Below are 17774 nucleotides of genomic sequence, written 5' to 3'. Positions count from 1 at the left end.
AGAATCTCTAAAGCTCATGATTCTTGATATTCTCACGATAACATTGGTCTCATCCTATGATTGTTAATCCTCTAAGGGAGGGTATAATGAAAGTGATGATGATGATGATGATGATGATGATGTTGAGGATACGTATGTACTCCTATTATGTATATGTATATCAAAGTATGACTATTAAGAACACCGTGCTTATATGGTCGTGTATGATATCTATCGCGGGCACCACTATAGTTGGGTACGATTAACACTGAGCCCTGGGTAGGGCCAGGTATGTATAACACCGAGCCTTGTCATTGCCGGATACGTGAGACACCGAACCTCTTTGGTCGGGTATGATACTACTATATATGTATAAGTGTATGTAATGGAAGGTCCCCATTAGAAAAAAGGCAAGTGGATGTGATTAACGCTGCTAGAGGTATAAATGGCTCTATCATTCCATGACACTTCTATCTTATATTATTTTTCATTCTTCGATTTATGCTATTGATTATACCTTACATACTCAGTACATTGTTCATACTGACGTCCTTTTATTTGTGGAAGTTGCGTCATGCTCGCAGGTGGAGAGGGAGATAGACTTGATCTTTAGGGTGCTTATTCAGAGACTGCTTAGAGGAGCTCCACTTGATTCGGAGCTGCAGCTGTTAGTACTATTCTTTTGTGTATATATAGGCATGGCGTGGCCCTGTCCCATCTATATAATGTTACATACTCCTTCTAGAGGCTCGTAGACAGTTGTGTACAGTTAGATGTCTTTTAGCCTTGTCGGATCATATTTTGTATATCTTTTTGTCAGCCTCGTCGGCTTTTATATACATGGATGGGTATATTTGTTGATGTTGATATAAAAGTGCCTTAGCCCAATGAAAATGGCATTATTGGTACGTAGAGATTGTTAGCCGGCCATGTGGCCCTCCTAGATATGTTTGTGAAAGTATGATGAGAGGCGCCCGGTGGGTTAGCTCCAGGTGCCCGTCATGGTCCTCCGGTTTGGTCGTGACAGCATTAATCCCCAAAGCGGTCGAATCCCTGGGACATACAATAGCCTCTCTCACTGTTACACCCCCTACTTTCGATGAAGCACTTATTAAATTTTAACGTAAGTATGTCAAGCTATGGCTAAGCAAAACAACCTTGGATTATGAGGAACGAAGCATTATTAAGTATATGGTATGAGTAAAGGATGAATTACGATCTTGTAAGTCATAACCGGGAAGGACAACCTTGGAACCAAAGGACATGACTATTATAAAGTATGATTAATGATAAATATCATGTATGGGGAGTTTTGGAAGATTACGGGACCAAGCAAATTTTGGGCAGATTTTTAGTTAACTTTGGAGGGGTATATCGCCTAGTATATTAGGAGTTTTATGGCGTTTCAAAAGCCTAAAATGAAGTTCGTCGTGTCTACTTTCCAACGCAACAAACCGCTCGTCGATACGACATCGGAGTAGAGAATTATGGACGTTACAAGTTAGGATAATAGAGCAGAAATGCTGCTACAGTGCCACCGATTCTAATCCACTATATAAGGCCAAAATTTGACCCTAAAATTCATTTTCTCCACTCCTCTTCATCCAAAAATTTATGAGAGCTCCCAAGAAACATTGAGAGGTGATTAGTGAGCGCATTAAAGTGACGGGATTATATACGAGGTTTGGAAAACGTATAGAGTTTTGTGATTCTTGTGCCAAACACCAAATCTTGACGGGGCAAAGGAATTTATCAAAGATAAACAAGATGTTAAGCTCTTCCAACCTTGATTGAGGTAAGACTATTCTTTACCATGGATATTATGAATTGTATCATGGAGATTTAGTTGTTAAAGCTTCGTAAAGTCTAGTGATTGGTTGATTAATTGAGAGAACATCGTGTGGGATGTTTTATGGAACCTATTGGTGTTGATGATATTGTTATTGCTATTGTTAATTGTTGTTGTTGTTGTTGGGCTGTTTGATGACCCTTAGTGGTCTTTGGGATGTAGTATAAATAGGGGAGGTGCTGCCCGATTTTCCGAAGGTTATAGTATTAGCAAGATATTATAGTTGTGACACTGTCTGTTGATAACAGTATCATTTCACTTGTTGTAGACGCAAGGGGATTATGTTAAGCTTTATTGTGGATTGAGAAGGAGATTATCCAGGTATGTTAAGGCTATATTTTCCTTCTTTTTGGCATGATCTATGACAAGCGCGAAGCGTAATGATATCCATAATGAATCCACTAGATGTAGGATATCCTGAGTTCCTTGACTTCTTAAGCCCGAAGGGCCATCCATAAGTTTGTACGATTTCATAACGATGTCTAATTCTCGAAGGGGACACTCATAAGGTTTCCTTATCCCTATGCATTTCACATTTGATTTTTGAGTCTCGAAGGAGACAAATGAAAAGGGGAAGAAGTTCCCATTTTTAAGAAAGGGAAAGAAGTTCCCTTTTTTAAGAAAAAGGAAGAAGTTCCTATTTTTTAAGAAAAGGGGAAGAAGTTCCTATTTTTAAGAAAAGGGAAGAAGCTCCAATTTTGAACTAAAGTTTCTCCGAAGGGAGTCTTTTAATGGTTTTCAAAGATTTTCATGCAGTTTCATATTTACATACATGCACGACATCATTTCATGGGAAAGGGGAAAGGGCTAAGGCGTTATATACGCAAACCACCTGATCAGCTTGTATACAATGATTATGATGCCCAAAGGGGATGTGAGCAGGGTGAAAGCATGCTTTATATATATATATATATAGACACACACACACACACACACACTCATGATGCATTAAAAGTTCATATGCACGTACATGATTCGCAGTGTTGATTACAGGTACAGATTGAGTCTGTTACTCTTTTATCATTCGAGTCGATATATATTGTTTTAGTTCTGCCTTACATACTCGGTACATTATTCGTATTAACGTCCCTTTTCCTGAGGGCGTTGTGTTTCATGCTACACAGGTGCAGACAGTTGAGTAAAGGACACTTGCCATAGGATGTTCCCGGGCTATCAGCTGGAAGTGTGAACTCCACTTCTATTCGGAGTGTTGCCGAGTCATACTACTTATGTATGTCCTCGAGTTAGATGCATTACGAGTATACTGGGGCCCTGTCTCAACTTATGTTATGGTAACTTGGTCCTTGTAGAGGCTTTTGCAGACAGTGTCCTGTGGATAGTGTGTCGAGATGTCAACAGTTGTGTAAAGCGGCCATGCAGGTCAAGGTGTTCATATACATTGGTTTAAAGATTTTATTGTGACTAAAGGTTTTCTTTGAATTAAAGATAAGGGAGAAGTCCCTGACTTGATGAAGGAGTTTTACTAAAAAGGTTTTCATGTTTTATCTGACAGAAGCGTCATTTCATAATTTAAAGATTCACAAAAAGTTGTGACTTATGAATAGAATGTTAGTATGGCACTCAGCCGAGTAGGGTCTTGAGGGTTAGTTGCGGCCCTCCGGTTTGGGTCGTGACACTCACGCTCTAGGAGCGTCCAAATTTCAAGGTTCTGGTCCCGACACCGGGAGCCACGAAAGCAACATCGAGATTCAAAGCCTTGATTCCAACACCCGTGGTAGTCGAAGTGGCACAACAAATTGCTCCCACGAAGCCAATCACTGTTTAAGCATCCATAACTCAAGGCATGACCCGCTTAGGGAGGTGTTACACTCCTGAAGAGTTAGCCCAGAATGCTACAAAGAAAGAAAGCACCCAAATAAAAAGCAATAACTGAGGGAGAAGCTGAGGATTTCTGGTGGCGCATGCAGCCAAAAGACTACTTCATCATTGAACATTTGAAGAAGACACCAACATAAATATCGGTATTGTCCTTGATAGCCAGCTCCCCATCACACAGGCAGGCTCTCATGAGAGTGCTGGATGACGCACACGTACCAGCTGGTACAAGCAGCAAAGACTTGGCTAGGCTGGTAGCCCACATCATTAGAGAACACAAAATCTTCTTCTCGAAAGAGAATTTGCCAGCAGAAGGAACTTCCCACAACAGAGCCCTTAACATCATCGTGGAGTGCCATGGTAAAATAATATGGAAGGTTCTTATGGACAATATGTCACGACCCAGCTAGGGGCCGCGACGGGTACCCGGGGCTAACCACCGAGCACCGCTCGCTCTATTACTCACTTTACTCGGTTAATGCCCTGATTATCACATTTATACATAAAGCGAGGAAAAGATCATAATTTGTATGAAAACATAAATGCTTTTGTATATAGAAAGGTTTAGTACATCAAAATAGAGAGTGCATATATACATGAAAGATTTGAGACCATGCTACCCACACTACGTATCTACGAGCCTCTACTGATATACTATACAATGGACGGAACAAGACCCCGTCATGCCCAAAATATATATATACACATATGTACTAAAAGAGAAATCATAAGCACCTCCGAACAATGGAGTGCTCTCAACAGCTGGCAGCTCCTAAATATCTGGATCAAGCTCGCCTCCCTATCTACCTGTGGGCATGAACACAGCGTCCAAGAGAAAGGACGTCAGTACGAATGTTGTACTGAGTATGAGAGGCATAAACAATGAAGAAGGACAACAATAATATAGTGCGAGCATCAATAAGAACATCTGAATCTGAATAATAATCATAAGAGAAGAAATGCATGCTGTCTTACTCATACTTATCATAATATCATAAATGCATGACATGCAAGCTGCCCGTCCATGTCGGAACGGTGTGATCATCAATAAATGAGCCCGCGTCCGGGGTACCATCTCATGCCGCCCACTAGTGGTGTCTGCCCATGCCAAAAGGTCATGGTGTATCCATATAGCTGCCCGCCTTGGCGGTGACTGCCCGGCCAACTAGGCACGGTGTGAAATGCTCATGACATGTTTATCACAAAATACTCATAATAATATGGTCATCATAAAATACTTATCTTATCATAATACATGCATAAGGCTCAAGATCAACCTTATTCTATCGGGGTGACGTAAGGTCGTGATCCCCCGATTCCATTATGGAGCAATTACTGATATTCTGCCTCACCTTGAAGGAACTGGTATATAAGGTGAGTGTAAGCGATGAATAACGTCATTATCATGCTAGCTTCATCGTATCATATCTCTCATATTATGTAGACATTATGGCTTTAGACTTCTAGCTTTCCGGACTATAGGAACTCGTGGAGTAGATAGGAATTCCAGTTATAAGATTCATGCCATTAGCAGGAAAGGACTAGCCTCACATACCTTGGTCGTTTCGCTAGGCTATCGCTCACTTGCTCTCCTTCAATATCACGTCGTTACCTTCATGAGAGAATTCAAATTATCATTAGTTAATCGGCTACAATGACGCATCATCAATTCTAGGAAAAGTTGGGCAACACTTCCTTTGTTTATACTACTTCTCCCATGTTCTATATTAACTCCCAACATTCACCATACTACTCATAATATCACAATCAACAATCATCATTTGTGCACAATTAGCAAAATCCACCATTTTCCTCCAATTTTCCTATATTTCTACTTCTAACTCTTCTTTGTGTTTCCACACATTTAATGCTTTTTTCATGTTATATACATCATTATAACGTATTCGTAATCAAAACTCTCCAACTTTCATGATTCAATTCCAGTATCATGCACCTATGTCGCTATTCACTCAATAATGACCCATTTCTATGTTCTTCTATATTTCAAGCATGTGAACCTTTCAATACCTCAAACAACATGAATTTATCATGGAACTTACCTTGGATGATGGTCGAACAAGTCTTAAGTTGAATTGCTTCACTTAGACAAAACCCTAGTTCCACCTTCTTTGGAATTTCTTGACTTAGATAATACTTTGATGTGTTCTTACACTTTCTTTCATGAATTTAGTGTTGTTGGTCTTAGTCTTCCCTTGATTCTCTTGAACTTTGTGGATGAAGTGTTTGGAGAGTTCTAGAAGTCTCTTGAGTTGTATGGATGAATAATGAAATGTAATGAAGCCTAAGTCCCTTTTAATAATCACAAAATCTAATCTTTAATGAATTCTTGTCGGGATGAACAGTGGTCGTAAACCACCATTTACGAACCGTATACTGATTTACGGTCCGTCCTCCATGGTCGTATTTAAGCATTTAAGAAACAGAAAGTTTGGCTGAAGAACATGGCAGTTTACGACCTGGGTTTACGGTCCATAAACCAGTTTACGGGTCGTATACTGGGTCGTATTTAACCATTTCAACACTTGACAGAAACTTGAGATTTTTGGGAGGCTGGAGGACGATTGCACTATACAGTCCGTAAATCACTTTACGGGCCGTATAGTGCCCTTTACGACCACTGTGCTGAAAATTTTCCACAACCTTCTTATTTCTAAAAATTCATAATTAGCCATTCCCGACTTAATCAAACATCATACACGCAAGCCCTTCATTGTTCTACTCATCACACAAGTATGGAAAAATTTCCGAGGTGTAACACAATAGATCAGGCCTCAATATTTGCCATGTCACCACATTGACCCAGCCGGGTTGCAACAGAGGCAAGATTCTCCAGAGTGGAACGAACGTCACGGGATTTGATAGATCTCTAAGTGATTTCCTAGGAGAGATAGACCTGCAAAACTAGGTTGGATATGCCACTTTCGCAGCAGAATTCCAGGTCATGGCAATCACCGCCAACTACAATATGCTCTTGGGAAGACCTTGGATATACTCCGCCGATGAAATCCCATCAACATTGCACCAAACCATAAAATTTGAATGGAAAGGATGGGAAATTATGGTGGCAGCGGAGAAGGATATTCAGAAGTATCCTTATAACATCGTTCCTGTGATAGAAAGGAGCCTTTACTCACAAAAATTTCATGAAGTGGAGTACGTTGGAGCCACTCATACAGAGGAAGAGGTTGGTAAGCCCATGCCAGCAGTCTACAGAATGATTACCTCCACCATGCTGATGAGTGGTTTTGAAATAGGAAAGGGTCTCAAAAGGGACCACGCAGGGATAACAGAGCCTGTTCCAATCCCAAAGGAAAATTACCACTTCTGTCTAAGGTATGCTCCTAGCGAAGACGAGCTCACAAGGGCAATAAAGAGAGAGCCCAGAACAAGGAACTTACTTCGTCCAATTCCGGGTCTGTGCCAGTCATTCCCCAGAAAGATGTCGATATTGAATAAAGAAGAAATAGATGAGAGTCTCAAGTCGTTGTTCCAAGAAGAAGGATTCTTGCTCATTGAAGAAAGTCAAGAGACACCCAACATAGGCAGCCTGAGGCCGGGAGAGCGCCTGAGCAATTAGACATTCACCCCCTCTTGGCTCCTCGGTAGAGAGATGGATTTTCCTTAAAACCTTTTGCTAAATGCGACGACATCGGCTGAGGCTTGAATGATCGCCTTTTCTAAATTACTTCGTAATATTTAAAAATGGAAATGGTCCGATGTTGTTCCGAATAAGGACCACAGTTGTAATCAATTGTTCATGAATTAATGAAAAGCCTCGATCTACCTAAAACTGCTACCTTATTTAGATAATAATAATGAAGGTTTTTCCAATTAACCACATATAATGAATAATAATAAACCTAACTTTACTTTGCCTCGCTTTTTCAGTATTAACCATAATAAAACAACTGAAAATGTCGTGATGTATTGTGAAACGAACGAGGAAAACAATCAACCAGAACACAAGGAGTACGATGAATCAACAATGATGCCAGAGGGACTAGTAGAAGAATTAGAAGAAAAGAAAAAGCCAAATATAGATGAAACTGAGGTGATCAACCTCGGTGAAGAAAAGGATGTCAAGGAGACACGAATCAATGCTCACTTGGGAGCTCTACAAAAAGAAGAGCTCATAGCTCTATTAAAGGAATATGTGGATGTCTTTTTCGCTTGGTCATACACAGATTTGCCAAGTTTGAGCATTGAAATTGTAGCCCACACATTGCCTATTAAGGAAGGCTTTGCTCCGGTTAAGCAAAAGACCCGGACATTTAAGCCTGACATGAGTATCAGGATAAAAGACGAAGTGGAAAAACAAATTGAGTCTGGAATAGTGGAGGTGACGTCCTACCCCACTTGGGTGGCCAACATAGTGCCAGTACCCAAAAATGACGGAAAGATCTGAATCTGGGTGCCGAGATCTCAACCATGCCAGTCCAAAAGACAATTTCCCAGTCCAAAACATCCACATTCTAATAGACAACTGCGCAAAGCATGAGCTGCAGTCATTCATGGATTGTTTCGCTGGGTACCATCAAATATTCATGAGTGAAGAAGACGCTGAAAAGACAGCCTTCATCACTCCTTGGGAAGTCTACCATTATAGGGTAATGCCGTTCCGCCTCAAAAACGTCGGGGCCACGCACATAAGAACCATGACTACTTTATTCCATGATATGTTGCATTGAGAGATTGAAGTCTACGTGGACGATGTCATCATAAAATTGACAGAAATCTCAGAGCACACTGTGCATTTGCGAAAGTTCTTAAACAGACTTCGCAAATTCAGCCTAAAGCTGAACCCTGCAAAGTGCCCGTTTGGAGTGCCTGCAGGTATATTGATGGGATTCATAGTCAGCCGTAGGGGCATCCAACTAGACCCTACCAAGATTAAAGCAATTCAGGAGCTACCATCTCCCAAAACCAAGAAATAATTCATGAGCTTCCTTAGGAGGTTAAACTATATTGGACGATTCATAGCCCAGTCAACTGTGATTATAGAGCTAATCCTTATGTTGCTCTAGAAGGATGCTCCCACAAATTAGATAGAGGAATTCCAAGAGACATTTGATAGAATCAAGAGATATCTCTCCAAGCCTCCCGTCTTGGTGCCACCCAGGCCGGGGAGTCCTCTGTTACTGTATCTGTCGGTATCAGAGAAAGCTTTTAAGTGCATGCTCGCCCATCATGATGAAGAGGGAAAAAAGGAACATGCCATCTACTATTTGAGTAAGAAGTTCACTTCCTGCGAAGCGCGGTATACGCTTGTAGAAAAGACCTGTTGTGCTTTGACCTGGATTGCCCAAAAACTGAGGCACTACCTATCGGTGTTTACCACTCACCTCATATCTAGAATGGATTCGCTAAGATATATTTTTTGGAAACCGATGCTAACAGGAAAATTGGCTAAATAGCAAATGTTGCTAAGCGAATTCGACATCATGTACGTGGCGCAAAAGGCAATCAAAGGATAAGCCCTAGCGGACTTGCTGGCAAAAAGTCCCGTGGACGATGAACTGGAACCGTTACGGACTTTCTTCCCAGATGAGAAAGTGATGGCCATGGAAGAAGAGGTGGCGAAACCGTATTCGGGCTGGAGACTGTTCTTCGATGGAGCAGTCAACTATAAAGGATCAGGCATCGGAGTGGTGTTGATATCAGAAACAGGACAACACTCTCCGATGGCCACAAAACTCAACTTCAGATGTACCAATAACATGGCGGAATATGAAGCATGTATCCTGGGCCTCAGGATGGCGCTAGACTTGAACATACAGGAGTTGTTGGTAATCGGGGACTCTGATTTGCTCATAAAGCAAGTAAAAGGGAATTGGGAAACCAAAAATGATAAGATACTCCCATATGTGAATCTGGTACAAAGATTGTGCGGGAGATTCAAGAGTATTGACTTCAGGCATACTCCAAGGGCTCAGAATGAGTTCGCAGACGCATTGGCCACAATAGCATCTATGATCCAACACCCTGAGAGTTCCCACATTGATCCATTGGAGATCACACTAAGAGAAAATCAGGCTCATTGCGCCCATGTAGAGGCCGAGCTAGATGGCCAACCACGGTACGCCGACATTAAGGCCATCTGGAAAAAAGGGAGTATCCCCTAGAGAGTTCGGCAAATCAAAAGAAGACCATCAGGAGATTGGCCAATGGTTTCTTCTTGAACAAGGAAGTACTATATAAAAAGAACCCTGACCTTGGGTTGCTAAGATGCATAGATGCCGAAGAGGCCACAAAATTGCTAAGAGAAGTGCACGTAGGGGCATGCAGACCCCACATGAATGGATTCGTCCTTGCGAAGAAAATCCTGAGGACACGATATTATTGGATGACCATGGAACATGACTCCTGTAAATTCGTGCAAAAGTGCCATTAGTGTCAGATACACGGGGATCCGATCAAGGTTCCGCCCATAGAATTACACGCAATAAGCTCACCCTGGCCTTTCGTGGCATGGGGAATGGATGTCATAGGACCCATCGAGCCTCCGGCCTCCAACGGACATTCCTTCATCTTAGTCGCCATATATTACTTCACTAAATGGGTGGAAGAAACTTCACCCAAATCAATGACCAAGAAAGTCGTGGCGAACTTCATAAAAAATAATCTGATATGTCGTTTCGGTGTGCCCGGAATCCATCATCACAGACAATGGTGCCAATCTGAACATCCATTTGATGAAAGGTATCTGTGAGCAATTCAAAATCACTCACAGGAACTTTACTACATATCAGCCACAGATGAATAGAGTCGTAGAGGCTGCCAACAAGAACATCAAAAGAATCTTGAGGAAACTTGTCGACAACTACAAGAATTGGCACGAGCAGCTGCCTTACGGTCTGCTGGGATACAGAACAACAACCTGAACTTCCAGTGGGGCAACCCCATACCTCTTTGTTTACGGTACAGAAGCGGTTATACCCGCAGAAGTAGAGATCCCTTCTCTCAGGATCATCCAAGAGGCAGAGCTGAAAGATGCAAAATGGGTTAGATATCATTATGAACAACTGGCCATGATAGAGGAAAAGAGAATTGTGGCGGTGTGGCATGGACAGCTATACAGATAAAGGATGTCTAGAGCCTTCAACAAACAGGTCACACCCTGACTTTTTCAGATCGGACAACTCATTCTCAAGCTAGTCTTTCCTCACCAAGAGGAATAAAAAGGGTAATGCGTGCCAAACTGGCAAGGACCATACATGGTCAGGAAATTACTCTCAGGATAAGCCATAGTCCTAGTCGAGATGGATGGACAAGAGTGGCCCAAGACTATCAATGCAGACGCGCTCAAGAGATACTACATTTAGGATTCCAGTTGCTTGTAATCGCATTGTTATTTCCTTGTAATCGTACTAGAATAGGAGAAAAACAAATCATCTATGTAATAAACTATGCAATGACCTGAATTTCCAACAGTGGGATACGTAGGCAGTCCATACTGGACCCGGTCGCTTTATTAGTAAAATCAAAAACTCAATTACTTTATTCCGCACTATGTTCGACCTGAATTCCTGATGCGACAGGATATGTAGGCGCTCTCCAGCTCGGTCGTCATAAAAGAAAAACCAAGAAACCCCTAGGAAACTACTGAGATAATAAGGTGAGGAAAGTCAACAAGATCACCTTGTAAGGGTCAGTACAAGAACCAGACAGCACCAACCCTACACTGGGGCAGACTTTTTGAGGGGACCTAAAAAATTCCTATCAGAACAGTTAACCAAGAAAGAGACGGAGTAAAGCAATACACTAGGGCAAAATTTTTTAGGGGACCACAAAAATTCCCACTTGGCAAGACGACACAAGGGACACCCAGAGGAAGTCTTGAAACTGGGGTAGAATTTTTTAGGAGGATCTCAAAATTCTACCAATACGAAAGTCAGCAATCATACCTCCGAGAAGGATCGAAAGACCTCGTTCGAAGAAAACACACGTCATGACACATAAAAAACGAAACAAATATTTAATTTAAGAAAAAATAACATGCCTTTTATAAATTCTTACTCAGAATTTTCAAAGTAATATATATAGCATAATTACGTCCCAAAAACATCTCTCAAAATACCGAACCCAAGGCGGTTTGGAGGAGCATCAAGAGGATACACCAGATAAGGAGACAACAACGCTAATCAGCTTCTTAGGAAACTCACAATGTTTCTGTGGATGTAGGTTTTTCTTTCACAGGGCAGGAAATACACCAGCAACTGGTTTACCCACAGCAAAGGCGAAAAGCAAAGTCAGCCCGGTGGAGAGAGACCAAAAGGTTCACAGAGCAAATGAGTGTAAATGTAAATCCGACCAAGAGGGTCAGACAAAGAGTGAAGAGCAAAGATATATCTGACCAAGAGGGTCACAATTGATGAGCATAAAGATACATACAACCAAAAGGGTCATGACAAGCACAAAGAGCATATCTGGCCACAAGGGTCAACAACTAATACAATGAATGAAACAAATATTATCTAGCCACAAGGGCCATAATTGTCACCTGCATGCCGAGAGGGCTACCCATTTATTTTGAAGAGAGTCATTCATTTATTTTGCCAAGAGGGCCATTCATACAGATATCCAAGAGGGTCATTCATTTATTTTGCCAAGAGGGTCATTCATATAAACAGCCAAGAGGGCCATTCATACAAATAGCCAAGAGGGACATTCATATAAATTCCGCAAAATATACATGCATATTGTCAAATCCAGGGAAAAGGCACACAACCGCCAGAAAGAAGTCGGCTTGCTGAACCAGATCCAGAAAAATTAAGGAGCAAACGTGGAACTTTTTCTTACGCAACCAGTCAAAATAGGGTTCCCATGAGAGTCAAGCTCTCTAGCCAAGATTTGGAAGCTATCTAGACTCAGACTCAGCCACAATTTATCTTGTTTTATTTTCTTTTCTGAAAAAACCGCAACCGGTCGGATACACACCTGGAAATCTGAAAATATGCCTGCATAAGGGGCATATTCTTCTCTAGCAGGTCGAACTACATGTGACTTGATTCGTAGAAACTAGGGATATGTAGGCAAACTCAAGCCCCGAGAGTCAGTCACATTCTAACTAGTCTTCCGGAGAAACCCAACCACAATATTTGGATCTCTAGATAGTTTCTTCCAAATCACATGAAGGTTTTTAGTTGAGTCGAACTACAAGTGGCCTGAATCCTCATATGACCTGAGATATGTAGGAAACCCAGAGACCCGGGTCCGGCCACATATGTGAAAATTGCAAGGAGACAAAGGGTAAAATGAGTCAGGTCAGTCAAAAATTAGGGTTAGTCAAATTTCATTGCTCATGGATAGTCCCGCCATCCCCGAACACCGAAGGGGCGGTTGTTGACACCTAATTTTTGACCTCCCGTAATTTATTTTAATCACTCAGAGTCCCCGGATAATGAATAAAATGAGCCGGACATCTTGAAAGAGCTAAATGATTTTTATAAATTTTCAAAGCCAAACATATTTCACTCCCTTCAATTAATAAAAGAGAGTTTCATGCGTCATAAATTTATTTAGAAATTAATGAGTATTTTCATGATATTTTATGAGATTTTGTTAAATTTAATAAATAAATAAAAAAGGAGAGAAAGAGGAAGAAGGGTTTTCATTTATTTGATTATTTAAAATTATCAAAAAAATTCAAATACTTTATTTCCATTTTAAATCCATGAGGTTTGAATAATTTAAGTAATTATCTATTTAACCCTTTAAACTTCTAATTTTACATAATTTGCATGATTTGCCAAAAAAATAGGCATAATTGCCCATAAATGCTTTTAATTAGGCTAATTAATTAATTAAGTGATAATTATTGTAAAATTGATCCTTTTGTATAAGTGAGTGTGTGTATGTGTGTGTGTATATATATATATATATATATATATATATATATGGCCATAATTAAATTAATCGGGTCATGATATAAAGAAATTAGAGTTAGTTTTTGTAAAATTAGCCTACTAATGGTTTTACTTGAAATAACCAGTTTAATTTAATTTCTAAACTTGCTAATTAGGCCAAGTATGACCATAATTGAAATGGCCAGCTGAATTAAAATCAATTGAGGCCAAAATTGGCCATAATTGAAATGATCAGCTGGGTTAGGATTCATTATGGGCCATGTTCGCAATTGTGGGCCCATTGTTATAGTTTGGCCCATTTTTACACTATTTTTATGAAATAAAATGAATACGTCCTAAATTTATCTAATTAATATATATATATATATATATATATATATATATATATATATATATATATATATATATATATATATGTATACACAAGGTATACATATATATGTCTACAAGTTAAAAGAGGCCGGTTGTATTATTTTTAAGAATTTGGACCGAGTCCAGCCCAAACCAGGCTGAAACCCAGCCCAGACCGTTCAAAAACATTAAAGGGGTAATACCCCCCCCCCCCCCCCCCCCAAATTTATTATTTTTCCATTTTCAGAAAAGATCCCTCCCTACCCTTTCTCTCTCCTCTCCTCTTTCTTGATTAACCCTAATCGCCGCCTCTCCTTCTCTCTCTCTCTCTCCATGGCAAATCTGTAGAATATAGCAGTTGCATGCAGCTTTATTGTGTCTATTTTGATGAAAGCATTTAATATGGCACTCGAATTCGTGATTTTAAATCACAAACATGGCAATGAATCAATTTTTTTACTTTATTTTACTTACATATATATATATATACCCTTAATATACATATAAATGTCTACAAGTTAAAAGAGGCCCGTTGTATTATTTTTAAGAATTTGGACTGAGTCCATCCCAAACTAGGCTGAGACCCAACCCAAACCGTTCAAAAACATTAAAGGGGTAATACCCCCCCCCCCCCCCCCAATTTATTATTTTTCCATTTTCAGAAAAGATCCGTCCCTACCCTTTCTCTCTCCTCTCCTCTTTCTTAATTAACCCTAATCGCCGCCTCTCCTTCTCTCTCTCTCCATGCCAAAAATGGCAAATCTGTAGAATATAGCAGTTGCATGCAGCTTTATTGTGTCTATTTTGATGAAAGAATTTAATATGGCACTCGAATTCGTGATTTTAAATCACAAACATGGCAATGAATCAATTTTTTTACTTTGTTATGCTGAAATTTACTAGTATTGTTGTTGTACTGTGCTTAAATTTTATTGGTTGAGTTGGAAAAGGTCGGATCGAACCAAGTAAGGTTCAAATTCGACCATCCATATGCTTGAGAAGCTGTGTGAGGCATAGATCTAGTCTTGAAGGTCATTTTTTTGGGAATTACATTTGTCCCACATCGTTTACTTGGAAGTTTCAGGTGATTTTTGGAGTTCTATAAATAGAACCCCAACCCTCTTACAAAAATAGTTTTTGAAGGTCGGAAAAACGTAGAAAAAGGGATTTTTGAGAGAAAAATCTGATTTTGTTTAAGTTTAAAAATTTGAAAGGTTTTCAGAAGTTAGAAAAGATTTGGAGAAATCCAAAGGGTGGCTAAACTTCAAATGTTAAGCCTCCCTTGGTAAAATTTTAAGACTGCACTAATTGTGAGGTCTTTTCTGAGTCATTTTTCATTTATTTTTCTCTCTTTTTGAGTCTGTCTGGCTGGGTTATGAGTTTTGGAAGCACTTAAGGCTTTCTAATTCATTTTTTATTAGGGTTGCACCTTAAAAAGGTAATGTTCTATCCTTCTTATTTATTTTGGTATTGTTTAGTATTAGTCTACATGTTAATAATATGTTAATGATGTTTAGTTGCTGATTTGCCTATGATTTAGTTGAGTTCATGTTTTGATTAGGCATTAATTAAGATGTATTGACTTCTTAGATGTGGAGGTTGCCCCTCTTTATTTTCAAAGCCATGTTTGATATCAATAAGTAGTCTTGTGAAGTAGATTGAGTGTGTATGCCTAAATAGTGCAATGATTGTTTAAGTATGTGGGATAGATTTCATATATTCTACTATGTATGTATGGGAGGTTCTTGCTTTTGTTGTTCTATGTTTAACTCTGATGAGAATGTGGTTACCTAAGTCATGGCATCAGTTTGATGAAATTTAAGCTAACATTAATCCTGATTGAATGTAGTAGAATACCAAAAGGTGGTGATATCTATTCGAAGTGTTTGAAACAATTGTCCTTGTCTTATAACAATGTGACTTTGGTTTTCTTTTCTCTTTCCTGAATCTATTCTTGTGTGGGCCTGCATACTTGTTTGATTGTCAGCTAAGGAATATGAATTTGTGATTGGTATAAAGTTTAGGGAAGATCATGATTAGGCTGAAACAGAACTTCGGGGAACTAGACATGTCTATAAGAAATCTATGGCAATTGACTAAGGCATTTAGAGTTAAGTTTGGTTGTACCTATGTGGTTCTGAGCCTTCCCAAGTCTGCTTGAATGTGTTTAAGTTAATCAAATAACTCTGCATGGTTATATGTTGTGCATTAAAGGGTAACTTTAAAGAAAATAACATCCTAGAGTAGGATAAGGCAGTCTAAAATGAAGTTTGAGATTTAGAATCGAAGTTTGAGATTTAGGATCACTAATAAGATAATGGGGTGTCAAAGGTCCATTAGGAGTTAATGAAAGTCCATAAAATTGTTGCACTCGTTTTAAAATAAAAAGGGAACACCATATGCCATTAGCAGGACTCAGTATCGTGTTTGATTTCATTTGAATAGAATTTAAACTTTGCATTCATATTACCTAACTTTCTCTCTGATTCATGTCTGATTTTATCAAAAGGAGTTTAAGATAGATTTAAAAGGTAATTTGAGCCTGAATGTACTTTTAACTATCTAAAAGGATTGGTCAATTGGAGATGGAACTGTTTTGAACTTGAAACTTGATATTCAACCTGATTTTTCGTAGAACTCTTAAGTGATTTAATTGTTCCAGTTTTCTTAAGTGTCAATGGTTAAAAACATTCAATATGGCCTCACATGGTGTGGATTTAAAATTAAAGTTGATTGGAACTATTTTGTTTATGTGAAGAATTAGAGGTCTAGGTGAGACTTATTTTTAGAGGGTGGGAAGTGGCGAACCACCTTTGTCCATGAGTTTTGGTGATTGGCATTTGGTAGGCGAATAAGGTAAAGGGGTGGGGTTGATTTGGGGGAGTGAAAGGTGAGCCCAGGTATGGACTGGAGGTAATGACCAGTGGAGCCTGGGATCCTTTTCTACTGAAACTGAGGTGTAGGAAAGGGATGGGGAGGTGATGACCTCACCCTCTCCTACCCTTCTTTCAGGACCCTAAGGCTTCTTCAACTCCCTAGACTTTGTTTCTCATAACTGTGGAGTTCAGTGAGAGTTGATAATTGGTTAAAGGGGTTTGCCATGCCTTGGGGGAAAATTCCTGTGATTGCTTATTTCCTAAAGTTAAATTAGAATAGAGGGACAGTTGCTTGTTACATTTTTGTCATGTCTTGAGGATTTTTGAATTCCATGATTGTCTAAAATTAAGTCTGAAACAAAGAGTAGGTGTCTGTCATGTCCTTGTCATGATTAGAGAGGTCAAATTGCCATTGGTTAAGTCCTAAAGAAGTAAGTTATTCACTTGATGTTTGAACCTATGTTTTCCCATTCCTTTCTTTGAGGTTTTTACTTGTCTGATATGTTGTTTGCTTCCTGAAGAATGTATTTTCAAGCTGGTATGGTTTTTGATGTATGGAATGTGATCATGTGGAGACATCTGACTTAGTTTGGACCTAGAGATGAACACTTGATTTATCTTAAGTAGGTAAAGACCTTTCATTTCTTGAACTAAATTGTATAATCTAGACTACAAGAATAAAAGCTGGGATCTGTCTAGTATTGATTGGTCCTGCATCATCAGTGTTTTAAATCCTGTTAAACATATAATTAAGAGGATGAAAATGATTAATATATTGTATCTATGCTAAAATGAATGGTGTTAAATGGGAGTTGGTCTGATATTGATTTTGGGGGTGTGATAGGTATTCTTAAGGGCAGTATGGGCCAGTTGGTTTAGACTGGTCTTTTAAAAACTCCTCAAGAGGGGCAGAGAAGAGCCAAACTTAGCTTGACTCATAGTAACTACCCCCAAATGAGGGTTGTCATGACCAGTCTATATGCCATGGGGGATATT

At 39.5% G+C, this 17774-nt stretch overlaps 1 protein-coding gene across 1 annotated transcript; it reads left to right on the top strand.

The window, feature by feature from the left end:
• The first annotated feature begins 9240 nt into the window (after nucleotides 1-9240).
• On the top strand, nucleotides 9241-12038 carry LOC132639647 (uncharacterized). The gene is made up of 2 exons (XM_060356087.1): nucleotides 9241-9761; nucleotides 11867-12038. The coding sequence occupies exons 1-2, from the start codon at nucleotides 9241-9243 to the stop codon at nucleotides 12036-12038; spliced, it is 693 nt and encodes a 230-aa protein (XP_060212070.1).
• Nucleotides 12039-17774: the final 5736 nt, after the last annotated feature.

The sequence above is a fragment of the Lycium barbarum genome, chromosome 5, assembly GCF_019175385.1.
Source record: "Lycium barbarum isolate Lr01 chromosome 5, ASM1917538v2, whole genome shotgun sequence".
In the NCBI taxonomy this organism is placed as follows: domain Eukaryota; kingdom Viridiplantae; phylum Streptophyta; class Magnoliopsida; order Solanales; family Solanaceae; genus Lycium; species Lycium barbarum.
Note: the sequence above shows the minus strand (reverse complement) of the source record. Positions and strands in the feature narration are given on the sequence as shown.